Genomic DNA, 27,623 nt, shown 5'->3' on the forward strand with positions numbered 1-27,623 from the left:
TTTTTTTTTTTTTTTTTTTTTTTTTTTTTTTTTTTTTTGCCAGTGTTTCTAAACTCAAAAGAGTCCTGACTACCTTTGCCTCTGGGTCTTTCCTTTTCTTACTTTCACTCTTCCTCCATGGCTGGTTGGGTGGCTGGGTGGATGGCCCTTTAAGTCCTCCTCATTTGTCCTATCTTGCCCCTTCCTCTCTCTTCCCTAGTGTTCTATCTACTTATATTCTGTGCCTGCCAGTCCCGCCTATCCTTGCTCCTGCCTCTCTATTGGCTGTTCAGCTCTTTATTAAACCAGCTGTTTTAGAGAGGCAAGGAATCACAGCTTTGCAGATTTAAACAAATGCAACATAAACAAAAGCAACAAATCTTTACATCGTTAAACAAATGTTCTGGAGCATAAACATACAACACACCTAAAATAATATTCTACAACAGAAGTTGAAAGGCAGGATGTATTCCTAGAATCTGAAGAGATTCTGGATATGTTTTTCATATAAGCATCGTAAGTCATACCTGTCAAATTCTAAAATACTAAATCTTGTACACGACTCAGCTAGATGATGAGTTAAGGGGTTTTGATGGGCAGTTTCATGTGTGGATATTAAAACCTACAACCTGGGCTCTGAAAAACACTTGTTCAACAAGGTCATTGAACAAAGCAAAAGTAAATAATAGTAATTTATGAATTTTTAAAAAGAATCAAAATATTTTTAAAAATAATTATATAATAATTATATATATATCGGTATATTTAAGGCCCCCATAATTCTTTTGTAATGGATCTACTGAGATTGCTTTATCATATCTGATGGAAACAAGGAATACCACCTACCAATTAAAATTTAGCATGTAAAAACCACATTCCAACATGAACAAGTATGCTTTATAAAGGACTTGATAGTATTTTAGAACTGTCAAATAAAATGCATAGTATCTAGTTGCTGTGGAACAATGGTCTTTTCCTTTGTAAAGATTTATCATTTGTATTTTAACAAAACACTGGCCAGTAGCCAGGCAGGAAGTATAAGTGGGGCAACAAGGCAGGAAATAGAGGCAGGGCAAGGAGAGCAGGAGAATTCTGGGAAGAGGAAATGGTCAGTCTGCAGTGGTCACAAAGACACAGAGGAAGCAAGATGAGAAAGCCTCGCTGATAAAGGTACCAAGCCAGGTAGCTAACAGACAAGAATAAGGGATAATTTAAGATTTAAAAAATAGCTAACAAAAAGCCTGAGCTAATTAGCCAACCAGTTTATAATTAATGTAAGCCATTTTGTAATTCTTTGGGATAATCGGCTGTGGGACCAGGCAGAACAGAAACATCTTTCAACATCTAGTAAATATATATTCAAGATAAGTATTGTCTTTTAAGTGAAAATGTATACTAAGTAAATAAGTTGTTCATTGTAAATAACCATAGCCATGTATGGCAGGAAACGTCTATAACCCCAACGTTCAGAAAACTGAGGCAGGGGTATTGCCTGGACTATAAAACAAGGTGGTGTCTCAAAATAGAAAATTTGAAAAGAATTTTAAAATTCAAAAAATTTAAAAAGAACCTTGGTTCTTACCAACTAACTCTGGCAACTCCAATTTGTGAGCCATAAAATTTCTTGGGCAACTATGTTACCCTGCAACTGTAGAGTAATTTCACAACCAGGCAGAAATCAGGCTGGGTGGTACATCCTGTGTAGTTTATCAACACAAAACCTTGAATTCCATTACATATTCTCATGTCTGGAAATGTTGCTTTGATTTTTTTCCAGCCATCAAAAATTTGGGGGAAAAATGCTTTCTTAACTGATAAGCTACACAACAGTTGAATAGGCTGTCCTTGTTCCCATGGTCTGTGGTTTGCTGTAATTCAGATGCTTTCTGTGTTGATGAGGTTTACAATGACAAGTGTACTCTTGTCATTTTCTTCTGGAAAATCCAGCTCATCCCTCGACCCCAGCTATGGAGGGACTGAGTTTTGAGCTCTGAGAGAAGCTTCTCTTATTTCTGGCAGATGCACTTGAGGATAAATGAGAACTCAAATGGTTAGTATAGTGTGGTTTGGGGAAGAAGACCTTTGGCTATGTTACTCTTCTTGTAGAGACACAGAACACCACTAAGTCAATACTCGGTTTTAGGGTGAAGTTCAGACTAACATTTTAACTTATTCCAAAATTCTAAGGGAAGAATTTTTAAAAATTCTTCCTGCAGACTAAAACTTAAAAATGAAACTTACGTAAAACAGACACAGGTTTTTCCTTAGAAACCTTTGGTTTATATCTGCGCCCATAGCCCTGCGCAGGAAGATGATCAATTGTAATTTCTCCCACAGTTGGTTTGACGTTAAACCACCCTATAAGATATAAACACCAGTTATTTTTTAAATCCATATGAGAATTACTAAAAGAAGACATTGGGTTTTAATAACTGAGGACATTATTGTTTTTATTACATTCTATTAGTTAATAACTCTTCTCCCCATTGGTCATTTTTGATGAACAAAGTAGCCACTGTACTTGAAATTATTACTTTAAAGGTAGTATCTTTATGTTCCTGTAATTTTTTTATTTTGTTGCTTGTAGTGTATGTGTGAAGAGGGAGGTGATGCATGAATGTTGTGGCTTGAAGGAGTTGGTTCTCTCCTACCATGTGGGTTGTGGAGATCAAATGTAGGTCTTCAGTTTTTTTTGTGACACTTTTTTTTCCACTGAGACTTGCAGGTGGCCCCTTCTGCTTTAGTTGGCTTTATTCAAGATGTTACATAAAAAGATAGATTATAAATTTAATTCATTCCAATTAATTGCTTCTATTGGTAGGGACAAGCCTTAAGGCATTATTATACAGCTCAAAATAAATCCTTTAATGCCAGTACCCCAGGCCCTCCACTGTTGCCCATTATATCCTACAAGGATATTGACAACTGTCACTGTAAGTTAGTTTTACCTATTTCTGTAATTCATGTAAATAAATCACAGCATATATTTTTTATTTTGCAAACACGTATTTACTTTAGTGACAAAATTGTTTTCAAAGTCCTCACATTTCTTTTAAACTAATCCTATTTTTGAGCGTTGTCCCTCTGTACTTAAAGGCCCTTTCCATCCTTGTAGCTAATTTTACACCAAGGTTGTTTACTCATCACTCATGCTGTCCAAGGGCGAAAGAAACACCCACAAGCAGCATTCCCATAACTATAACATGTCAACAAACTGCTTTGGAATAGATTACAATAAAAATTCTTATAATGAAAAGTACCAAGAATCAAGATGAGCCCAGTGAAATGGCCCAGCAGGATTAAAGGTAAAGGTGGGAGAACTGATTCCAGAGTTGTTCTAGGACCATGGTAAGGTGCTGTGGTAAGGGTGCTCGCACACACCACATACGCGCATGCACACACACATACACACATAACAACAACAATCAAACAAATTAAATTGAAAAATACAAATCACCATAAGAGACTGAGCATTGTTTCAAGAATGAGAAAAGTGACCCTAGCCATATAAAGGGAAGCTCAAAAGAAAACAAAATAAGGAGCAAAAGTGAACTTTAAATGAAATAAAACATCCAGAAATGTCTGGTTGCTTTAAAAGTAACCTAACTGGGTTATGGAGTCTTATGCCTAAAATCGAAACACCTGGAAGCTAAGGCAGGCGGATCATAGTTTTCAGACCAGTTTGGGCCACTGAGTGAGTTCTACGATAGCCCAAGTGACACTTTCCAAAAGCTAAAACAAAATAAGCAGCAAAAGCAGAACAGCAACCACAAAATGTAACCACCCAGAGTAAAATGCTAGACAAAAGGTTTAAGTGAAATATGGAGATGGCAAAACTTTTTCTCTGTAGTCCAAGTTTCTTATAGCCTAAGAGAGATGGTGCAGACATTAATTTTAGAACACAATAAAGTACATGTTAAAATTTCTAATGTAGCATTAAAGTGTGGAAATTTGAAGTTTTCAAAGTTGATAACAATGAATGTTCTGAAAGAATTCAGACCAACAGAAAAGAAAAAAAAAGATGCTACAGAAACAAGATAAAGTTTAAACCATGATGATAGATCTGAATACAGACATGATTATAGGCAACACTGATGATTTAACAATGAAAGTTGATATAAAACAAATAACCTCGGTCCACTCAGTAAGAGCAAAATTAGGGGCTCTGAGATATATAAACACTTACTTATTAAGCAATAGTTGTTCAGACAATCTAGATGTTGAAGCGGGCGACTAAGAGGAAGAGAACTCAGAGGAATAGGTAAACAGAAGGTGTAATGTGAACAGACATATAAGTTAGGGAAAAGACAATACACCATTTCAAAAATGGGGCTAAAATAAGCCACTCCTCAAAGAAAACAGAGCTGAATTAAGATCTTAAAGCAAAAGGCTCCACTTAATCACTTTAAATAAAAGTGGTATTGGGGACACAGAATAAACTATAAAGTTTTTATTTATTCTTCATTTACAACATAAAACATCAGCATATATTTTTTGAATTATACTAGCCATTTTAATCTCAGTTTGGAAGTTTGGAAGCCTGCGTCCTCTGTGTGGAGTCTTTCAATTATGAACTTTAAGGATCAGCTGGGCCGGCTGTGTTCCTTCTTGGAAGCTCTGGGGATGAATTGTCCTGCTAGTGCAAGCTCATTTCTGCATGAAGTCTGTCTTTGCACTTGTGGGTCTCAGTGCTTTTCCTTTTCTACCCATCATCCAGACGTAGTTGTTTTGGTTTGGTTTGGTTTGGTTTGTCCTAGACACTGGGCCGCATTGTTTCTCATATTTTCTATGTTCCCCGGGCAGCAATCTCTCCCATTGCTGCATTTTTTTTTCTACTTAAAGATCTTTGCCTATAAGAGCTCATGTGATAGCCCACCTAATTCGTCTGTGATCTATTTCCTATTATAAATTCCAAGCTTTGGTTGGACAAAAGACTCTCTGCAATATAACGTGATAAATATATACTTCTCAAAGATGTGTTCTGCACATTACAAAGCCCAGTAAAATCAACAGTTTAGATGTATTGATAAGGGTTTTGTTTGTGACTCTGTTGTGTGTGTTTCTCCTGTTATTAGTTTCTTTTTCTTTTTTGTTCAGTTTGTTTTATTTATTTGTCTTTTTATTTGTCTGTTTTTTTAAGAGAGAGAGAGAGAGAGAGAGAGAGAGAGAGAGAGAGAGAGAGAAAGTGTGAAGTTGGAAGAGTGAGGAGGATCCAGGAAGAAATGAGGACAAAACTGTAATCAGAATCTATTGTATGAAAATAACTTTCCCTTCCATAAAGTGAGAGGGAAGATGGGGAGGAGTTGGGGGAGAAAAAACTCTAATCAGAATACATCATATGAAAACAAACTATTTTCAATAAAACAACAAAAGCAATAAAAATAAGTAAAATTAAAGAAGCCCACTTTAAAAAGAATATAAAACATGGAGATATAGCTGGACATGGTGAACCAGGCCTTTGATCCTAGCACTTGGGAGACAGGAGCAGAAGAGCAGGCAGATTTCTGTGGATACAAGGCGAGCCTGATCTAAAAAGCAAGTTCCAGGACAGCCAGGTCGTCTGTTACACAGAAAAACCCTGTCTGAAAAAAAATAGTGTGTGGGGGGGGTGGAGGGGAGATATAACTAAATAGTAGAGAACCTGCCTAGCATGAATGAGGCCCTTGATTCAATCACTAATACAACTCATACACAACATGCAAACACAAGTGTGTATGGGTGTGGCTAAAACTGAGAATAACATTATAGTATATATAGCTTAACTTTATTTTAATCTAGGAAATTATTGGCACAAGCAGGAAGACAGTGGTTTCCCTGGGAGGTAGTGTAATGAGTTCAATCAAGAAGGGGTTAATAATATTCCATTTCTTAAGATGCACAACGATGCACAACTGTTTGCCACCATCTGCAGCTTCTCAAACTGTTCATGTATTATATACATGGTGTGCAATAAATACATTTTGTAGCAAAATTGCAATGTTTAACTCTAATGTTTAAAACATACACATATTAAATATAAAATCCTGCAAAATGATTCATATTTTATTTCTTTGCTCACAAATAAATGAGCAGATCCAAAGGTCATAGCAATTCAAGCAAGAGAAACAATATAGGAGTTTAAAAAATGAACATAGTAAGGGAAGACAAAAGGCAAACAGTACTTGTTTAGGGGGTGCTATACAAATAGCCCAAATGTGAAGAAGCATTCAAGCTGCAGCCTTCCGCCTTCCAGAGACAGGAGAGAAAACGGCTCTTTCCTTCAGTAAATATAGTCCAAAGGGAAGAAACATCCTAATGACGCACATATTTACTGAAATATGTGCTACAGAAACTATCATTTTTCTATGTGTGAAATCTAGGCAGTGGATAAGATATAGATATGAGAAAAATAAAACCAGGGGCCAGAAAACAAAGACAGTGACCGGACAGAATACCACTATCACTTACTTTGTCACCTGCTTGGGACAACTGATGCGCTGTATGGCAAGAACTCAAGGTGACTTAACAATCTTTTTGGTGAGCCCTTGGAAATCTGCCCTTCCACGCACACACCAACAACTGTACTATGGAGAAAATAATCTCTGACCGTATCCTCCCACACAGCACTGAGACTGAATCATAATCTTAGCTCTTCCCCAAAACTTAAGGATGGCTTGAGTCAAATGTTCCTGCTCTCTTGAGTATGGTAGGTGAACTTATTTCCCACAGAAGTTTAGTTAATAGACAAACATTTTTCTAAAAATGGGGCATCTATCCTTATGTAATTTGTGCTTCCATAGAAAGGAACGGATTGAGAAATAATCCATTCCGGTGATAAGAATTCATTAAAATTTTTCTCTCATCGGAGCTGAAGAAGAGCCGTGCTGATTTTAGAACTCACCTGTCTCTAGGGAAAGCTTACCTGGGTTCAGTTTTCTGCTTAATTTTCTTTGCAACATTTGCAAGAGGAAGAGGAATTCTATCTTGAGTTCATTGCTGAGCATATTAGGATTGCTCAGTAACTCCGATAACCTAATGTTATCTTTAATAGACTTTGAAACTGTAGACCTGGGAACGAGCGGCAAGCGCATCTGGTAACTATAGTCTGTGAAATTGGCGTAGTCACCCTGGACACATTTAATTCTGGAAATAAGAAACAAAATATTGTTGGCACCCCGTGTCTTACTAATGAGCCTTATAGCATGACACATTTACACTCGATTATATAGTTAGAGATTCTCAAACTACTTACTCTTGATGTGTTAGTAAAGTGTACACCTCCTGGATCAGTATTTCAGGCACCCCGGCTTTACAGTGAATTGTTCCATGGATTAGTTCTTTAGGTAGTTTAATTTTTTTCTTTGCTAGAAACTTCAATAACAGAAAGAAAATACGTCGTCATCAGAAGTTCTAGGAAAATAAAACCAAGTGCTATGAATTTACTTTAACCAACCCTCTTCCCCTTTGAACTAATTTTTTGGTTGATTACTAACATTCATTATTGTTTTTCAAGAAAGCCACTATTATGTACCACACTAATTGATACATGTTAAATGTCACAGGTCATTTCTAATTTTGTATTGTAAATGTTGAAATGGAGAGGCGTGGCGGGCTGCATTCCTGCCACCCCAGCTCACGGCCGCCTGGCTAGCTTATGCCCCGAAATAATTACACGGAAACTGTATTCTTTTAAACACTGCCTGGCCCATTAGTTCCAGCTTCTTATTGGCTAGCTCTTACATATTGATCTAACCCATTTCTAATAATCTGTGTAGCCCACGAGGTGGCTTACCAGGGAAGACTTTAACCTGCATCTGTCTGGAGTGGGAGAATCATGGCAACTCACTGACTCGGCTTTCTTTCTCCCAGAATTCTGTTCTGCTTACTCCACCCACCTAAGGGTTGGCCTATCAAATGGGCCAAGGCAGTTTCTTTATTAAATGAAAGTAACTCCTCCATCAGTAAACAATTGGAATATGACAAACTTTGGTTATTTTCTAGACTTGACACATTCTCTCTGGCCTATCTGTTTTTCCTCACACAGATATTAACAGTGTAAAGAGTGCACTTTCCTCAAACAACCTTCACAGTAAACTGCTGCTAATTTATTAATTTACCTTCTCTATCTGTGCCCAGTTATCCAACTTGACTTTTAAGGAGGTTCCGTTTTCAAAGGAAGATAATCTAAGGTCCCAGGGGTAATATATACAGAATATCTCTGCAACTAGGTAGCCATTTGAAAAATCTCTGATGCATAATAATAAAGAAAAGAAAAAGCATAGTTAATATAATTTACATAATTTTGTAATTGATGGCTGTCTAATACTCCATAATGACGAAACATCTAGAAAAACTTGTATTGGTTCATTTTTTTGAGGACTCTCATTGGGAAAGCAGTTTGTTAAAATTATTGTCTACGACTTTGGTGTGTTTTTTTTTTTTAATGAATCCAAATTATTCGCTGTAACAATATTTCCTAGTAATTCAAGTGCTCATTGAGATTTTCACAGGTGTTTGTTTGGAAAAACCCACTGGAAATTAGTAAACTAGAGTTATTTTGCAAAAGAACCATGGTCTTCATTTTTACGGAATTTTGTTCACATTCCATAGTAACGGCCAGTAGTTACATTCAGTGTAGTTTCTGGTAAACAGAAGCTTTTTAAATCTCAGGTAACTCTCAAACCAGACGCTATTTCTAAAGGAGGGTAAACTAATTCTTATTATTATTAATACAAAGAGCCCTTGGCTTTTGTAGTTATCACCAAAGCGTTCCGTATTAGCCTAAGTCAAAGTCAACAATGTGATGATCAGTGGAATAAAATCAATGAAAAAAAATGTTTCACGTTTTTCTTGAGCATCCTTTCATGATGTGTATGCCTTGTGGGGTGAGTGAGCAAGCAGGGAGGGTGTTTCCACTAGGAGCAAAAGCCAGACTGAGCTGAAGAGCCCCAGGTGACCCAGGGAGGCTGAGATTTCTCTGGGGCCTGGCTGGCTTCCGCACCTGGTGATGTTCCTAGGGAAGAAGCTGAGATCCAGCCCCTGGAGCCAGCGCAGGACCGTACGCGACAGGCGGGAGCTCCTCGGGGGGTGCGGATACACCAGACATTTCTTAATCTTCTTTCGGGCGGGAACCGCTGGCGGTAAAGCCGGAGAGGCTGGCTTGGATGGGGCTGCCGCCGGCAGTGGTGAACACTCATCAGCCTGGCCGGCGGCAGCCATGGCACTGTCCAAGTTTCTATGACAACAGACAAGCTGTGCGTGGGTGGGGGCGGGGGTGGGACGCTTAACGTCAAGGGGCGGGGCTTCGGTCTGGACTTTGTATCTACAACAGTGGTTGCTCCGGAGGTTTGGAAACTTTTTAGAAGTTTAGGAAGTGAACTGTACGCTGAGTTCCGGTATCTCTGCACCGATAGGAATGTCTGAGGAACTTAAACCTTAGACAGAGCTTCAAGTGTAAGTTGGTTTCATTTGCAATATGTTGAGAGATATTTTTTTACATTTTTATATTGTGCATATTATGGCCTGACAGCAGTATTCAATAACGCATTTTGAATAAAGATGTGAGAACGCTCTAGAATGCGTGAAAGTAGTTTTTTTTTGGGGGGGGGGAGGGTAGGGAAAGTAGAGGCTAGAACTGGAAGCCGTAGGAATTTTGTTTCAAAAAGAAAAATAGCTTTAAAATTTATCATAACAATTTCCTTAATGATTACATTAAATGTCCATTAAAGTCACGTATTTTAAAACAATTTATAGATTACATTTTTATACTTAAAAGCGTCCCGGGATGTATGATTTTATTCAACAAATATTTACTGAGTCCTTCTGTGCCAGTAATGTAGATACTTGTAATTCATTAGCGAGTGATGGAGAAAATAAAAAAGCTATTTCAAAGTGATCGGATCATAGGCAATTATAAATTAAGTATCTATGTAGGAAAGATTATGGAAACGCCTTAAAGTCTTTATAGCAAGAATATATTTAATATCAAATATGAATACATATTCCACAATGTAAAACATGGACTGAATATTCTTGGTGGTACTATATAATATTTTATTGAATATTTATTTGTATTTGTATGTGTTATCATTAGTAAAATAAATTAATGTGAATTTGTACATAGTTAAAATAGGGGCTGGAGAGACAGCTCAGATGGTTAAGGCACTTGCTGCTAAAGCTTCAGACTTCAGTTTGTACAGTGATAGAGTGAGAAAAACCAGCCCTCAAGTTGTCTTTTAACATCATATGCACTTGTGGCACATGAGTTCCCATAAAAACATACATACTAAAACAATATAATCCTTAAAGAATAAAAATGAAAGAGAGAAATGAAATACCGCTGTTTTCTCCTTGCTCAGTAATATGTCATATCAACGATTCATTCATTTAATGACTGTTTTTAAGAAACTATCTTGACGCTATGAAGTGGAGCTTAACTGTCTGCTATTGTAGCTCTTAGTCACATATGGATGTTTGTAGTTAAAGTGAAATCAATTTAATATAATAAATTCAGTATCACTGGCTACCTTTCGTCTGTCCAATACCCATGCGTGGTCCTTTCTATCATACTAGATAACTCTGATACAGGCTTCACCACTGTGGAAACTTCTTATGAGGTACAGATGTATTTATGTAAGTGAAAAATCACTTAAACTGACAAGGTGGTGTGTGTGTGTGTGTGTCCAACAATGGAATAGGTAATTTGGCCTGAGGTAATCTAGCAAGTGCTCTCTGAGGAAATGATCTTTGATTTGGATTTCAGAAGGCAGTATTCTGAGTTGAGAGACAGTTTCAGAGCCTGGAGAAATGTCTCAGGGGTTAAGAGTTCGGTTCCCAGCACCATGTCAGGCTGCTCACAACCCCTGTTACTCCATCTCTAGGGGAATCAGACACCGCTGGCCTCTACGAAGAGCCTGTACTCACATGAACGTATCCACACACAGACGTATCTTTATAACTAAATATATTTAAGATGTGAGCTTTAAGGAACTGGTTCTACTTCTCATTAGCTATGTGGCTTTGGGCAAGTTATTTAACCAATCTTATTTATAAAATATGAAAATAAGATAAAACTTACAAGGTTTCTGAGGATTAAATATAAACCTCAAATATATAGTCTTAGAGCAACAGAAGACACAGGTAGTACTTTGTCTTTGGTGTATATTATCATTTTTATGAGCCTGGAAATAAGTTTCCTCATAGAAGAAATGGCAGTTCCACATGGAATGACCAATATGAATAAAGGGATAGACAAATGGTTTTTAACAACATGTTTGTAATGAAAATAGAATCTCATCGCTTTTGCCTTCCCTCATTCTGGCCCCTCCTGGCCAGCCTTCCTTGCTCTGATCCCATACCTGCCCTCTTAAGTTAATATCCTTTTTTGTTATTGTTATATACACATATCTATATGTATGTATATGTATGCACACACACACACACAAAGTAAAAATTTCCCCTACTGCTAGCTCAATTAACTTTCTACTGTGCATTGGATTAAGTTAATGTAAACAAATTCAGGGAATACAGACAAACACACACACACACTACTGAGTCTGTTTTGCTTGGTGGTGTATCTATGATCTGAAAACTGGCCACTCTGCATTGGACAACCAATAAGGGGCTCACCCCTGGTGGAAGCTGTCCTTCTCTGAGCGGTCAGAAGTTCTCTCTAGTTCTTTATCTAGGTGTGGGACCTCATGAATTTTTCACCCTTCCATGTTAGCATGTCCGTGAATGTTTCCTCAGGAAATGAGTTCCCCATTGGGCTTATGGAGAGTGTTTATGCATGAAGTCTAACCCAAGACTTGCTTGCTATGACTCAGAGGCAAATGAGCTAGCCACTGGGGTTTAATTCTGGAGTCTTACTCTGATTTTACTTCTGTAATGTGTCTGGTGTTAAGTACATGTATCTCTGTTACGACATATTCTCCGTACTTCTGAACTGGGATTCTGGAGTCTGACTTCTCATTCGCTAAACATCTGGTAAACTCTGACAGCAAGGGAGACAGAAGAACCCAGGAGACTAGGGGAAGAAAGGCAGGATTTGCTGTTCCCAGTTTGCTTGTTATTCATTTCCATGTTACCATAACAACAAGACCTCCCCTGGCTCTGGCAGTTGGTTCTAGTATCTAATCCGATGTTTCTTTCTTTGTTTCCTTTTTATTTTTTCCATCTTGTCTGTATTTTCATGCTCTCACAGGGGTAGATTTTTAGCAACCACCCACAAGTTATCCTCCTTAAAAGTTTGAGACCCAGATTTTGTCCTGGGATGGTCCTCTGGAGCTCTTGAAATGAAGCACTAACTGTGGACATCTTCTGCTCACAGGTTTATAGTGCTTGGCCCCCAAATCCCAGTTGTTTACAACCTTGACATCTGCAATGGGGTTGATTACTGCTGCCAGAAGCGTCAGTTGCAGTAGCAATTCCATGAACCTGTTTTAGTTTGCTCCGTTTTTGAGCATCTATTTAACAAGTTCCTTACATCAAGTTCTCAGTGGTGGGTACCCAGAGCACTTCTCTTTTCTGACAGGATGCTGACTAATAACTGAAGAACATATTTCCCCTACTGCTAGCTCACCCACCTCTTACTAAGACCATCTAAGGAGCTAGCTGCTTCTTATTGACTGGGTTCAGTTTTTGTACTACTGTCAAGTGTAGGGGTGTGTAGTACTGCCTGTGAGATGTGAAGACCCCACAGATCGCAGCTGATCTTAGAAGCAGAGAGCAAATATCTCCATGCTGTTGCTTGAATTTGGCCAAGAAGTGGGGTATAATTACTGAACCCCTTCCACGATCTAATAGTGAACCACTGAGAATCTTTTTACTTGCCCATCACAATGAAGTTTAGAGGCAATGCTGCCAAGAACTGTGAAAGGTATGAGGGTTTTGTTTCTGTTTAGGGAGTTCTAGTTTTCTTTCTATTTTTTGTAAAGACTACCTGAAGAGAGTTACCCTATCTGTTTCGTGGATCCTGTGGAAGACTCCAGACTCTAAGGAACAGAATTAAAGAACTTGATATATCAGCATAGGAAGCAGTAATAACTCAGATTTCAGGCCACACTGCTCTTGTCTTTCATAGCTCACAGGATAATCAAAAACGGTGCAAACGCAAAGTTTGGACATAACGTGGGCACATCATAGCCAGGGATGCCCGATTTTGGGAAACCCCAGTCTTATAGAATGGTCTACAAGAACACCCACTGAACATTTGCTCTTGAATAGAGAGAATCATATCCAAGTGAACTTCTACTCTGCCTGTGAACATAAATTTTCTCACTTGTCTTCTACCTAAGCCATCTATCTGTTTTAAGACTTTCCTTCCTTGGGAATCTCATCCCAATGCTAATTTGTAAAGTCGCAAGCAAGGCCCAATTTTCAGAGAAGGTTTTACTGAAATGTTAGGTCCATTTTTAAGGTAACTAGAATGGAGAAGAAACTTTTAAACAGTTACATCACCCCTTGAAATCATTTTAATTTGTAAGATACAACCAAGAAAATGAAATAATTAAACAATGGATTGGAAAAAAATGTTCATATTTAAATAATTAGAACTTCAAGCTCAGGACTATATCCACTTGCCATATTGCTAATTAAATATTTCTAATATGAGAATAAACTTCTTTGAAATGGTTGTAAGATTTAATCATTTGCTTAAATAGTTTGATCCTGCAAATGATATTATTAATTTGAATTACTTTGAAGCTAATATGTCTAGAAACTCTTTGTTGTTTGTGTACTCATAATTTGAGTAACTGTCTCTAAAACCAGGCAACATATACCAGAAGCATCATTATAATAACATGCTGATAATTCATTTCTGCTTTTATCTACATAGATGAAATGGTGGATAACATTGCCTAATGGCAAGTAAGTTTCAAATAAAAAACAACTATTATGATTTGTGTCTATTACTTTACAAATAGAGTTTCCAGTGGGAATAGATATCTTTCTTTTTCTTAACTATACAGAGTTCCCAATTGTGCTTGCAGAAAAATGAATCAAGAGTAGAGAGTGATAAAAAATAAACTATTGGATCTTATACTGTGATTACCAAAGGTTGTAAGAAAATTAGTTTATTAAGAGGTATGATCCTAAATAAGATTCGCAAACTAAAAAATCGTGGTGTCCAGATAAGGGCATTTTGTTCGTGCTTTGTGTCATGGTGTAAGAAGCAGTTTCCACATTTGGGCTTTTTTTTTTTTTATGGATTCCTATTGCTGTGATAAAACACCATGACCAAAAGTAACTTGGATAGGAGAGTGTCTATATCAATTTACAGTTCGACATTATAGTCCATTACTAACTGAAGTCAGAGCAGAACTCACCAGGACAGGATCCTGAAGGCAGGAGCTGATACAGAGGTCATGGAGGAGTGTGGCTTACTGGCTTGCTCTTCATGGCTTGCTCACCCTGCTTTATTATAGAGACCACCATGCCAGGGAGTGACACAGCCAGCAATGAGCTTGGCCCTCCCACATCAAGCATCAATCCATGACATACACACAGCTTTGTCCACAGACCAATTTGGGGAGCCATTTTCTCAATTGAACTTTCCACTTCCCGGATGACTTTAGCGTGTATTAAGTTGATATAAATGTAGCTAAGCACAGGGATCCAGGAAGGTGCAGAAGGGCCCTCTGGGTCATGTGGTCATTGTAAAAATAATAACATGAAAAGATGGAAGGTATATATTGGCTGTTAATCTGTAAGTGCTGCAGCCTGTGTGTCCCAAACCCTTTGGCAATCCTCCATCTCCAAAAACATTGACATTACCATCCATAATAGCTGAAAACGACAGTTACGAAATAGCAACAAAAATAATTTTTATGGTTGGGGGCCCTCACCACAACATGTAAAACTGTATGAAAGGGTCTCATTATTAGGAAGGTTGAGAACCAGTGTGCTAGAACTATAAGCCCAAGCAAAGCCTTTCTTCTGTTAGCTGAATAGGCCATGGAGTTTGATCAAAAACTGCAAAGTAACTAATAGACCACACACATGGGGTTGGTTCTTGGTACTGGGTTACTAAGTCCTCTTTCCAGGGAATTATCTGAAAAATCCTCACCTGGCTAATCTAAGAGAAAGGAAGACTTCTACCAGGTGGCTGTTATTCATTGGTATGTGAATAGCTGCACAGAAGGACAAAGTTGTCTACGCAGTTTCTGGACAGTAAAAACAAAAAAAATTCTTGGTATCATTCAAAAACTTGAAGATTGTTACAACATTATTATCTGATTGATAAGTCAGCATGGCACCCCCTCTATCTGTTCAGCTTTGCAAGAGAATCTAGAGAATCTAGCTCAGTATCTTTGTGTGTGTGTGTGTGTGTGTGTGTGTGTGTGTGTGTGCGCGCGCGCGCGCGCGCATGCGCGTGTGTGTGTAAAATCAAAGTGTTCTAAATCAAATAGTTCTCAACATTTACATGGGTTCTGGGGGCGTCAATCAAATCCTCTGTATGGCAAGAGATTTTATCATCTAAGCCCTTACTAAATATTTTTACAAGTAATATTGGGGTCAAAGTAATTTTAACCTATGAAAAGCATATATTGTGAGTGAAACGGGAAAAACTACATGCTCATATTGGGAGTGAAAACTGGAAAAACTATATGCTCATGTTTGCAAAAAGTCTACTCAAAGCAGAACTTATTTACTTTTGTTATCTCAAGCTTCCCTTTCCCAAGTGAAATTTGACCAAACTCAGCCAATTCGGTAATCTCTAACTTTCCTTGGTAAACTCCTCTTTCACTCTACTTTCTCCAGGGAGGACATCTGACATTGAAAAGATGTCAGTGGAAATCGCTCTCAGTATTTGTGTTTGCCTCCGCAAGCCTTGAATGTGTCAAGAAAGCAAATGTTATACAAATGCTATGGGGCTGGGATGTGACTTCAAGTCATCACGTTGCTGTTCTGCCCTCTGCCGAGAACACATCTAATGCATCTTATCTTAAAACTACACATCCATGACAATTAACTAAAAACATTACTCTTTCAAGAATAATTAAAGCGTGCAGTAGGATTGTAGGTGTGATTATCTTTAGAGCCCTGTGCCCACCTGCGTTCACACTAAGGGAACTTTGTTGCTTGTCTGTCTTTTCCCATGTGAGTTTTCTATACGTTGCATTGTATCATTGTCACATGTCTCCCTTTACCAAAGACACATGTGTATCATCTTCCTCTTAAGGAATATTAATGTGCCTCTTCTAAGCTCCTTCTGCTGGAGCAGCAGCTTTCAGCCTTCCTAAATCTGTGACCCTTTAGCACAGTTGCTCATGCTGTGGTGACCCACAAACATAAAATTATTTTCATTGCTACTTCATAACTGTAATTTTGCTCCCGTTATGATTTTTAATATAAATATCTGATAGTCAGGATATCTGCTTTGGGACCCCTGTGAAAGGGTCAATTCGACCCCCGCAAGGGGTCATGACCCACAGGTTGAGAATCCCTGCTGCAGGGTTATGTGTAATTGTTTATGGTAACAAAAGAAACAGGATATAGAATGAATTCATCTGCTTCCTTGATCATTAACCCTATTTCAAAGACTGGAGCCAAGGGATTCACTTATCAAGAGAGTGACCCAGTCACTTAAAGTGTCAACCCTAAGGAGTTAAGGAGTCCTGGTACCCACTCTTCTGAGACAGTTATCGCAGAACTCATTCACTGTATGAATGTCACTCATGACTTCGTCACTGAGGCATAAGGTCTGTTTTCTTCAGTCTGCTATTGGGACAGTCTTTGAACTAGCAGAAGAGTACGGTAACATCTGGAAGCACTGACGTCAGACCTTGTGAAACATCTCTTGAGAAGGTCTATAAGTAGCCCTCACAGGTGTTGAACCTCCCACATCTGTTGCGTGGGCAGGACTGTCGGGCCTTCTGTCACTTAGTCTACCCACAAGACTATGAAACCAAATTGGAGCTCTGTACAGAGGAGGAAAGACTAATCATTACAACAGCAAGTGTATAATTCATCTTTATTTCAAAAAGCGTATTAGTTGCTCTAAAATTTTTGTCAATATTAAAAATACAGAGATAACCAATGGTAGTAGCTGAAATTACAGTTAGCCCATATTGGAAGACTACAGATTCTTCGAAATGTAACACAGTATGAAATTTATTGTTGAATTAAAAATTTAGTAAAAGTATGTAATTTTTCTGCTCTATAATAAAAAACATAAAATGAATAATACTCATATTCCCCTAAGTGAACAAGGTATACTGAGATTGCTAACATAGTATAGATAGTTTAAATATATTATAGTTCAAAAGACTACAAAAATTCATAAACAGTACTAGTGAGTATTCTTCAATGCAACTCTGTTGAGATTCCACTGCTTCCTTAGGTGAACTATACTTGCCTTCACCCATACCAATCTATATTTTAAAAAGAAAATGAAATATAAAGTTTTGATTTTCAAAGAATGTAAAACTATTTACTGTGTTATCGATACTGTATGAAATTCTGCAGCAACGTTGGTAACTGGAGCTGGGAGAGAAGATGCAACCTTTGTCTTCCTATGTAGTTGCGGATACAGAGTCGACAGAGTTGGCAAAGAGAACTTGGGGTAGCTACAAGAAGACATCGACATATTTATTAAAAAATGAATTTTTATATGTGATGAGCTATATAAAAAATAAAAGCATAAAACAGTAAATTAATTTGGCTAATGACAAACGTTTTTCATTATTTATATTGCCTTTATTTGTGAGATCTTGAGCTATGTCTCATGACTGAATGTACCATACATGTTCTTTAAATCATAACAGTCTTCAAATTGCTGGAGAGGTGGCTCAGCAGTTAAGAGCACTTGCTCCTCCTACAGAGGACTTGAGTTCACTTCCCAGCATCCACAGTATGCAATGGCTGACAAAAATCCTTAACTCCCACTCCAGGGGATCTGGTACTCCCTTCTGGCTTTTGCAGGTACCAGGCATGCAGTGCACTTGCATGCAAGCTGGCAAAACACTCACACATACAAAATACAAATACATAATAACATTCATAATTATCTTGTAGATTATTAAAATTCTTGCTTCACAGAATTTTAGAGCAAATTCTTATCTTTAAAGGAGATCTAACTCAAGAACCAAGATATAGATCGCAAAGGCAAACTTTTAAATTAAAGTTACATTCTGAACTAACCTTTATAAAAGTTGCTTGATAAAAGTCTTAAAGGGAAAAAAAAAAAACCTCTTTCCTTATTATGTATCTACAATACACTAGAGAACATGCACCACGCCTTATAAAATGGGGCATGAATGGGTTGGGGATGGAGCTCAGTTGCAGACTGCTTGCCTAGAACAGATGGAGTTCTGGTTTTCTCCACAGCACTACATGAACTAGGCTTGGTGGTACATGTCTATAATCCTAGCACTTGAGAGGCACAGTCAGAGAATTAATTTTCAAGGTCGTCCTTAGCTATCTAGTGAGTTCAAGGCCAGCATAAGATACAGAAAACCATACCAAAAAAACAACAACCAAACCCCCAAAAGTTATAGGGGAGCCAGAAGGAATCTGGGGGATTTAGCTGCTTGGAAATGTGACTCATTGGTAGAGAACTGGCCTAGTATGTGCTGGTGTGCTTTGTGCTAGATCTAAGGCTCAATTACCCAGTTCTCAGGTTTGTTGTTATTGTTTGAACATGAACAGAGATCTGCCTGTCTCTGCATCCCGAGTGATAAGATTCAGGCCTATGCCACCATGCCATGTGCTCAAATAAAAAATAGTGCATGTAAATAGATATTGAATCAGAAAATGGCATATTACTTATTGTTGAAACAAGTTCAATATATTTTACTAAAGGAAAATAAAAGTTTAGATTCAATAAAAATCTTAAAATCATCTTATTTTCCTTACATAGAGCCCAAGTTGAATTCTTTGGTTCTCACAACAAAGAGTTAAATTTTTATGTCATTGCTACTTCATATGGTAACAAGGCACTTTCGCTTTCATCTGTTTGGGGCGAGGTGGATGTCTGCATTTATAATCACTCCCAAATGTTCTCCCTACCTTCATGTTGAAGAAGTAGTCTCTCTACAGCACTGTTAGATGTAGCCATATCAACCGGCCGCAGAAGTTCTGTGTTCTTGGCATTGATGTCTGCTCCAAATTCTAGCAGCAAGTTCACAATTTCAGTACTGGGCTGCTGAGCAGCAGCGTGGAGTGGCGTGTCCCAATACTTGCCTTTGTGGACATCAGCACCTGTATGGAAGTAGACAGGAATAATCTCTGAAAAGCACTTATTACATGGGTAAAATTTTTGCAGGTAAAAGAGTGGCAGACAACTTGGGGAAGAGTATTTATTGGTGATGAGCTGTTATATAAAATCTAAAACTTGCTACCTCTGGATATGGAGGTATACACATTAGTTATATTATTTTCAAATACTTTTCTGGGTATTTTTTTTCTGACATCTAGAAATATGTCAGGAGACAGTGTCTTTTAATTTTGAAAAGGTTCTTATTTATTATAACTGTATGTGTGTGTGCACACACACACACACTTGAGATGTGTGTGTGTAGGTCTGGATGCCATCCATAGGGTGCATGTTTTGGCCACAGGACAGCTTCAAGGAGTCAGTTCTCTCCTTCCATCTTCACATGGTCTCCAGGGATTGAATTCAGATCAGCAGACTTGCAAGGCAAGTGTCCTTGTGCACTGAGCCATCTCACCAGCCTAAAAGCATTGTTCAGTTCGCACACACATACTTTTATCATAGATAATAGCTCTTAAAGTTATTTGGAATAATATTGATTTCATTATTTTCATTTAAGGCAAGGAAACTTGTTGATTTCTTTGAGAACTCATGAATATCAACATGTGAATGATTTAGGTGAAATGTATATAAACTAGCCTGCCAATTTTCACTTGCGTAATTTCAGTCAGTAAATACATAAAGACTAAACCTCTGTACTGGAAACACACTTCAATGATATCTGCGTAAAACCTCAAACTTTTGAACATGTTCTCCTTGAAAAACATAAGCTTATAAACAAAATTTCTACTGCTTGGTTATTCATCTTAGCCCAAGTCTGGCACACAAGGGTCATTCAGTGACTGCAGGTGATATAAGTAGGTAATATCTAATGCTATAAAAGTTTAGTAATACTATTGTCTAGTATATAAACGGTTAGAAACCAAGAAATGTCTACTAACAAAAGTCACACGTGCTTTCTGAGTCAGCCTTCTGATAGTTTGTAAAATTACCCATACCCATAAGAATCAGTTCACATAAGTTTATTCATAGCTCTCTTGTGCTTTCAGCTTTCAGGAGATATAACTGCTTTCGGTATTTTTAAACAAATATGAAGTATCTAGTCAAGAGATGTCTGTTGGCCAAATTTCCATAAAGAAATCACAAACTTCATTGGGATGATCAACTTTATGAGAGGAAAGGAGCCTGAAAATAGCAACCCGTCAATGATTGCTAACAATAATTTCCAATGTTCGTTAACATATATTAAAGTGTTTGGTGAAAAAATTCTCAAAAAAATGAAGATGGGTGATAAAGCGTATATATTGTATTGGTTATAAAAATGTATGATCAATTTATCTAGGAAATAATTTATCAATATTAACAGAATTCATTTTCACAATTCTATGTGCAATGTGAATGAAATAGGGGGTGTATCTCCCGCTTATAAGACATGTATAGGTCAAGTAAGACACTGTGAGTAATGTGTCAAGGGGTCGCTAATGTCTGAATATACCAGAAGTAAATAGTGTATTTTAATCACAAACAAACAGCACAAAACTCCAGGGTCTCATTCATGTATATCCTAAGTAGCTAGCACATGACAGAGAGGCACTCTGCTAGGGAAAATAGATGATGGCGGTGGAGGGCAGGGCACAAACCATCTCCAAAGAGTTTCCAGCTCTAATGTGGGAGAGACCACCAAATTCTGAATGGGCTAGGAATGTTTCTCACGGAGCAAAAACTGAGCTTTGAGGAACTTAGTGGGGAAAGCAGTAAGCTTTTTCAAGAAACAGGAGAAAAAGTCCAAAGTCTGGGACAGTCTATGGGTTTTTCTATGGTAGGCAATAAGGTTGGCCAAGTACTCAGAGCCCCTAAGTTTTTGTGAGATTTCTTTACATACTTAGCAACATCAAATTCAGTCTGGAGAATCTTATTTTTATGACTGATTACAAGGAACGTCTCAGTTATGTAACAAATGGTATACTGACTCAGATGCAGCCCATAGAGAGTGTATACTCATCTATGAGCCGTGAAGTATTCTCATCAAATGTGTTTCTTTAATTAATATATATGCAGAAGTGGTAATGTTTATAATAAGAACATTTTCATAATGAGATAATACTTTTAAAAGAAGCTTAGCTAGATGAACAATTAATTATCTACAAGCATGGAGAGAATGGAAAAGTACCAGCATAAAGAAGCTTCCAGACACAGTGGAATTGCTGTGACATACAAGCCACATAAAGAGGAGTTCCCAGGTGAGGAATGTCTTGGTCAACATCGACGCCCCAGGCCATCAGAATATCGAGACATTCATGGTGCCCTGCCAGCACAATAAAAGACAGCTTTACTTTGTGTTAGTGTTCTCTCTTCAGCTTTTACCTCAGCTCATGTTTTCCAGAGAAGTATAATTCACTGAAATACACATAGGAGTATGCACAACTGGGGATAGTTTCCCTTTTTTGACTTAACCCAGTAACTAACCTTTACTCGCAGCCTCGTGTGTTGGGGATGGAAAACAGGACTCCAGTTGGGCTTTGGCACCATATTCCAAAAGAAGTTCTGCACAGCTTGCACTGCCTTGTGAGCATGCGTTGAACAAGGGAGTCACACCGTCTATCGTGATTGCATTTGCCTAAACAGAACCCGGAATCGGAGAACTGTATGATTCACGAATCACGCAGGACTAAGGAACTTGTTGATGCATTGCTCAAAGCTACATGACTTGCTAATTGGGAAGTGTGCGCTGTAAATACGACAATGTGCATTTACCGCGTCGACATCAACAAGACAAGCTTTACACCTTCAGGAGATAAGCAGAAACATGAGGTGCAAGAACAGTCACAGGAATGGACACCCTGCTATTGTTCATTGAAAAGTCAATATTCAAATAGAGAAGTCACACAAAATCAACAAGTCAAAAAAGGAAGAAGCAAGTAATAGTGAAGGAAATGGCAAGGCCACTTTGCTAGTGGATTTTTCAACGTGGTATATTGATTCTGAGGTTTTTATGTATATGTGTATGTATGCATGTATGTACTTATGTATGTATGTATTTTGAGAGGATCTCTAGTTTCCTCCAACTTACTATATAACTCCTCATTACACTGACTCCAAAGATCCATGAATACATGTATGCACCATAGCTATTATTTCTGAGAATTCATTTTTCGGAAGTTGTTCAGAAAATAAGCAAAGATACAAGATACGGATGATCATTTGTTGTTATTTTGATTCACAAAAACAGAAAATCTAAAGATCATCAATGCACTATTCTACACAATGGCTGGGATGCCTCCGCAGGTTTCTAGAGAAGGCTGAGGCAGTCCTAGGGCATTGTTTGTATTCTTATGTCTTCAATACTTACTGCTAAGAAAGAAGGAAAGGAGAATAAAATGAATAAAATGAGAACTTTTGTTCTCTTGGTCAGCAGATGTGAAGTTCTTAACTTTATGTTAGTACTTACATTAGCTCCAGCTTCCAGAAGAGTCCTTGCACATGCCACATGATCTCCCAGGCAGGCCTCGTGGAGGGGGGTGACATGGTCTATGGTTACTGCATTTACATTATAACCCTACAGTGAGACAAGAAGGTATACAATGTCATCCCGCCATCCTTGTAAATGTCACGGAGATTGTTTAAAGACGAAAGGATCTAACCAGTGTAGTAGCTGAGTCAGCTGTTGAAATTCTTTAGTCTCCTCTTCTAGTTATGCACAATATGCATGCTAAGTCACTATAAATGGCATCTGACCATGTTCTGGAGCCCTTTAATTTCAGCCAGTCATTATTCTGTCTTCATGTCAACATTTTAAAGCTTTTTTGTGATATTTTTCTGTGTCAACTGCCTACTTAATACCCTGTATCTCATTTTTACTTCTGGTTCTATCCTGGAGCTTTTAAGAGGAAAAGTCTAACTGACTGAAGTAGACCCCTTTGGTGCAGGATGAGTTTATGGTTATATTCCTACTGTTTCTTGTCAGCCTGCTCTGCTTCTTCCTTGTGGAAATATAACAAACGGTGTGGCCAGCTGTCGCCTCGCTCCTGGCTCCTGCCGGAGCCCCAGCCAACCAGCATCCCCTATGTGACAGCGTGAGTCCAAACAAACCTTTCCCCCCAGTGATTTCTTGTAGGACAGTTGGTCTCCATAATGAGAAGAGTAACTACTATAAATCAGTTATTCTGTTTTGCCCAGCAACAGTGAATACATGTGCTGGAATGTCATACTATACTCAATAAATATGCACAATTATTAAGTGTTAGTAAAATTTAAAATGTATGACATGGAAAATCAGCTACATTGGTTTGGTCATTATACATTATATACACATTTTACTACACTGTTCCTGTAAACACATAATCATTATAATATGTCCCTTTAATGGCACAATTGAGGTTTAAAAACACTGCCATTATTATAGCAGCATCACCTAATAATGCTACGTATTTTGTTAATAGATTCTGGCACATTTTCTTTAAAGTTCATTTTCTTAAGACCTTTGGTGGGATATTGGTTCTCTATTCTTTATTTTATAGAATTAATGACTTTTTATAAAAATCATAAAATCAATGGTCAATTCCAGACTGAAAAACTAAATGTTTGTAAATTGATTTATGAATGTGTTGTCAAATAGCTATTCATTTAGTAGATATGATTGAGTTATACAGTAAGGTTGAGAACTCTGTCCTGAAAATTAGATTTGCGTTTAAAGCATGACTCCCAATAATCACGATAATTGGAACAAATATTTTGCATTCTAAATTTAGGGTGGTCATGAGAGTTGAATGGGATAATACGTTTATGGCAATTATTACTGTTCCCAGTGAGTGGAAAATATGAGATTTCATTTAATTCTCTAGCTTAATAAGCACTGTGCTCTAATTAAGCTGATAATATCAGACTAAATCATATAAAATTTTAGGATGTAAGACTCTTTGCCTTCTGGAGATCATTAATAATTCATGGTTTATTATTGTTAATTTTACTAAGAACTTTATATGAAGTTTCAAGGCAAGATCTTAGCATAGAGTGTCATAAACTGTCACAGGAGAACACATGGAGGCACAGGCATAGACAATCTCAGTGTATCTTGTTGCTAGAAAGGCGAATTTTTATCAACCCTGTCCTTATCATTTTCATGATTTCAAATGCCTAGTAACCAGTCTTGTTTGAGGAGATTTGGCCACATCCTAGTGTGAGCCGATGATGGAGGCCTGTGAGAGGGTGCTGCGGGAGCCTCTCCCTCCTCAGGGTTGGCATCACCGGTGGGGAGGAGACACATTGGGAAACACTGGGACTGCCGTCCTCTGAAAGCATTATGTGACCCTCTCCAGGGGATTAGCCTTTGAAACCACTGACCTTTTTACACAGGTCCTCCCTCCACCCTGAAGTGATGAGTAAAACAGTCACATGGCTGTCACAGGACTGGACACTCCAAGGGAACACCTTGGACACATCTTCATGTTACAGGTGAGAAACTGAAACTTGGGTAGGCTGTGGCTGCGTCAAGTGTCCGGTGTTGTTCCAACTATGTTGTTAAAAACTTTCCTTTCTCATAACCATCTGAGAAATTCCTTTCTCCGTGACACTGGGAATCACTAATGCCCTGAGTATACATTACAGTCAGACTGGAAGCTGATAATATGTAATGCACTGATTCAAGCTTAGCCACTTTCTGTTTGCAGGAGGAATCTATGCTTTTCTTTCTCTCTCTGCTCCCTCTGATGAAGTATAGGAATAGTATTCTCCTGACTTCACAGGCAGTTCACCATGATATTTCATAAAATACCACAATGTAAAATATGCCGCTTAAACATCTGGTCTGCCTACCCCTTTGGAGACATGTGACTGAACTAAGTCTATAGTTAGCTGTACATACTACATGAAAATACACATATTTAGAATGCTTAATAAGTAACACATCAATGCAATAACTAATTTCTAAAATCCATATTACTGTTCAACTATACTACCAGAGAAATTTGAAATAGGAAGACATAGCATTATGACAAAATACTCAGGAAAGAATTTCAAATGTAAAACAGAAACTAATGTCTTATCTTATACAAGTTATAAAGAAGGAGCAGTAGTAACATTTAAGAAAGTTTATTTCAAAGGAATTTGCTTTGACAGTGGTCTGTGCTCATTTGAAGGGAGCTTATTTTGAAGTATAATGTAATAGTTTACTTGTGATAATAGTGTCCTCAGAGCAAGAAGTCGACCTTGGCTTGCAGCTTCATGGAGTGGTGATCGATCTGCCCAGGAGCCTGTAAAAACAAATGACAAGATCCTGTGGGTCAACACAAACTCTATGAGGTTCAATGTAAATTATTCACACCCAGCATTTAACAAAGTGACCCAGTGACTGATCCCATATTTTAAAAAGCTTTAAAAAACTTAGCTGAAGTATCCCGCTAGTGAATGTGTAAATGCAGAGGGGTGTATTTGCTCTAGAACTGACTTACAGCAGACTTATAGTATCTACTGAGTAATCAACCAAAAAGTATGGGACGCACAAAAGGTCCAAAGTTTGAACTACACGCTTTTTCGTATATAAGCAGAAATGATGTACTTACTGGATTTTTAGTAGTGCTAAGAGCCAAACCCATGGCTTCACACTCTGAGCCTGCCCTATTATCTCTCCTAACCCCAGCCTTCAGATTCTCCTGGTCCTGATGGGTATGAGCTTCAAACTGTTGCTAAGAAGGTCAAGTGGGTCAGCCCCAAGTCTGGGTCATGGCATAGCCTAGATAGGTCCCAGAAAGGTGTTATCAAAGGGGACACAGAGTCAACTATTTTGGAAATGGTGCTAATATTGTCATAGGCCCACTGGTAGATCACACATTCTCTGTGTATTAGGTGTGGGTAAACCACGGCACTTATCTTCCAACCTAGATGTCATGTCCCTCAATTTCCTCTTCTCGGGTGTTTCTTATACCCCAGCCACTAGGAAAAGAGGTCTTCGTGCGTGAGCTCTCCTCTCCCTCTCTTCAAGAGACATATCAACTGCTCCTCTCTCTCTCTCTCTCTCTCTCTCTCTCTCTCTCTCTCTCTCTCCCGGCTTTCTCTGCCCAAAAGCCACTATCTCAGAGAAAGAGAGCTTCTTTCAAAGGAAGATGTCAAAAGCTCAGTTCCACCATCTCGATGTTTTTTGCCCCTGCATATCTCTCTCTCTCTCTCTCTCTCTCTCTCTCCTCTCTCTCTCTCTCTCTCTCTCTCTCTCTCTCTCTCTCTCTCTCTCTCTCTCTCTCTCTCCCCCAGTCCTGTCTCTATTGGTTTAATTTACTGGATATTAAAGATAATAATATAGGATTTAAAGTGATTAAATAAGGAGGCTATATGTGCCAGAAAACATTTATTTAAATAAAATTTAAGAAACAAAACCAAAACTGACTAAAATATTTGTAAAATAGTAAAATTATCAATACTAATATCTATCTTCTATCTAATTCTCGTCCCTTGTTAAATCCATAGGATAGAATAAACACACACATTTTAAGGCCACCAATTAATTTTACTTCATAAATTGATATAGTCAGTTGGATATTAGTCAACAATGCACGTTTTATGAAATTCCTATCTAAACTTTATTTATATAATGAAATTATTAGTGATGTAAGTACAGAAGAATGCTGTATTTTAGAAATGACTTCATTATTTCCACAGTTTAGAGAATTCAAAAGCCCTCTTGATTCTACCTGTGTATCAGTATCATAATCTTTCCACAAAATGACCAGAACCCTGTAAATGATACCTAAATAATTCCACTGAATAAAGTCTGGGTACACATGACAAGGAAAAATAAGTAAGCACATGAGCATGACACAAAGTGTTGAGGTCACTGACCACACAGCAGAATCTTTACATCTAAAGGCAAAAGAGTATTTTACTGAAAATGGAAATACTAAGGTAGAGGGGGCAAGAGTGCCTTTTTTTCTTTCCTGTTTACCTGCAAATCATAGTGGCATAGTTAATGTCAAAGAGCTGCACTATGTGTATGGCACTAGTCTAAGCCCTTTACCTGCTGTCTAAACACTTTACCTGTGTGAGCACCCACATACACGCAAACTAACGCACAACGAACCTTTCACAAAAAGAAAGAAAGGGCTGGTGAGGTGCCCATGAAGGTAAGAGTGCTTTGTCAGCTTGAGTTGTCTTCTGACCTCCGAAATGTGACCAAGATTCCAGGGTGAAACGTGATGCCTAACAAATCATCCACATTGGTTTATTCTGTCGCTGAAAATTTAATGCAAAATGAAGTGCCTGAGCACTTCAAATGTAGATCAGTTCTTACTGTGAATATTCAAGCAAGAAAATAGGAAAATTATGTTACCTTTCAAAATAGATTGTCACTTACATTCAGTTTCATCAACAGAAAGGTAGGGAATCACCGAGTCTCAAATAAACAATGCTTAGATATATGATTGAATTCAATCATGATATTTACAATGTCAGTTTTTCAGTTCCT

At 38.0% G+C, this 27,623-nt stretch overlaps 2 protein-coding genes and 1 long non-coding RNA gene across 9 annotated transcripts in view; 1 reads left to right on the top strand and 2 right to left on the bottom strand.

Annotated features, from left to right (window-relative positions):
* The window catches only part of Spata4 (spermatogenesis associated 4), an 11,740-nt gene extending 2,563 nt beyond the window's left edge, over positions 1-9,177 (bottom strand). The window contains exons 1-5 of one of the 2 annotated variants that reach the window (XM_050147316.1): positions 8,960-9,177; positions 8,076-8,205; positions 7,211-7,329; positions 6,881-7,101; positions 2,221-2,337 (exon numbers count right to left, since the gene is read on the bottom strand). In XM_050147316.1, the coding sequence (XP_050003273.1) occupies positions 2,221-2,337; positions 6,881-7,101; positions 7,211-7,329; positions 8,076-8,205; positions 8,960-9,177 (805 nt within the window). The remainder of the gene's footprint in view (positions 1-2,220; positions 2,338-6,880; positions 7,102-7,210; positions 7,330-8,075; positions 8,206-8,959) is intronic. The other variant, XM_050147317.1, reaches the window with a different exon arrangement.
* Positions 9,178-9,306: 129 nt separating this feature from the next.
* The window catches only part of LOC126504803 (uncharacterized), a 28,341-nt gene continuing 10,024 nt past the window's right edge, over positions 9,307-27,623 (top strand). Inside the window, exons 1-2 of the long non-coding RNA XR_007592713.1 lie at positions 9,307-9,411; positions 24,527-24,625. This is a non-coding gene — a long non-coding RNA (uncharacterized lncRNA). The remainder of the gene's footprint in view (positions 9,412-24,526; positions 24,626-27,623) is intronic.
* Positions 16,913-27,623, bottom strand: part of Asb5 (ankyrin repeat and SOCS box containing 5) — a 53,737-nt gene continuing 43,026 nt past the window's right edge. For all 6 annotated transcript variants that reach the window (XM_050147313.1, XM_050147310.1, XM_050147311.1 and 3 more), the window contains 6 exons: positions 25,343-25,422; positions 22,623-22,730; positions 21,641-21,791; positions 21,345-21,479; positions 18,970-19,161; positions 16,913-17,528 (listed from right to left, as the gene is read on the bottom strand). In XM_050147313.1, coding sequence (XP_050003270.1) covers positions 17,401-17,528; positions 18,970-19,161; positions 21,345-21,479; positions 21,641-21,791; positions 22,623-22,730; positions 25,343-25,422 — 794 coding nt within the window. In that variant the 3' untranslated portion in view covers positions 16,913-17,400. The remainder of the gene's footprint in view (positions 17,529-18,969; positions 19,162-21,344; positions 21,480-21,640; positions 21,792-22,622; positions 22,731-25,342; positions 25,423-27,623) is intronic.

The sequence above is a fragment of the Alexandromys fortis genome, unplaced genomic scaffold, assembly GCF_014885135.2.
Source record: "Alexandromys fortis isolate MF-2015 unplaced genomic scaffold, M_Fortis_MF-2015_v1.1 scaffold_32, whole genome shotgun sequence".
NCBI lineage: Eukaryota > Metazoa > Chordata > Mammalia > Rodentia > Cricetidae > Alexandromys > Alexandromys fortis.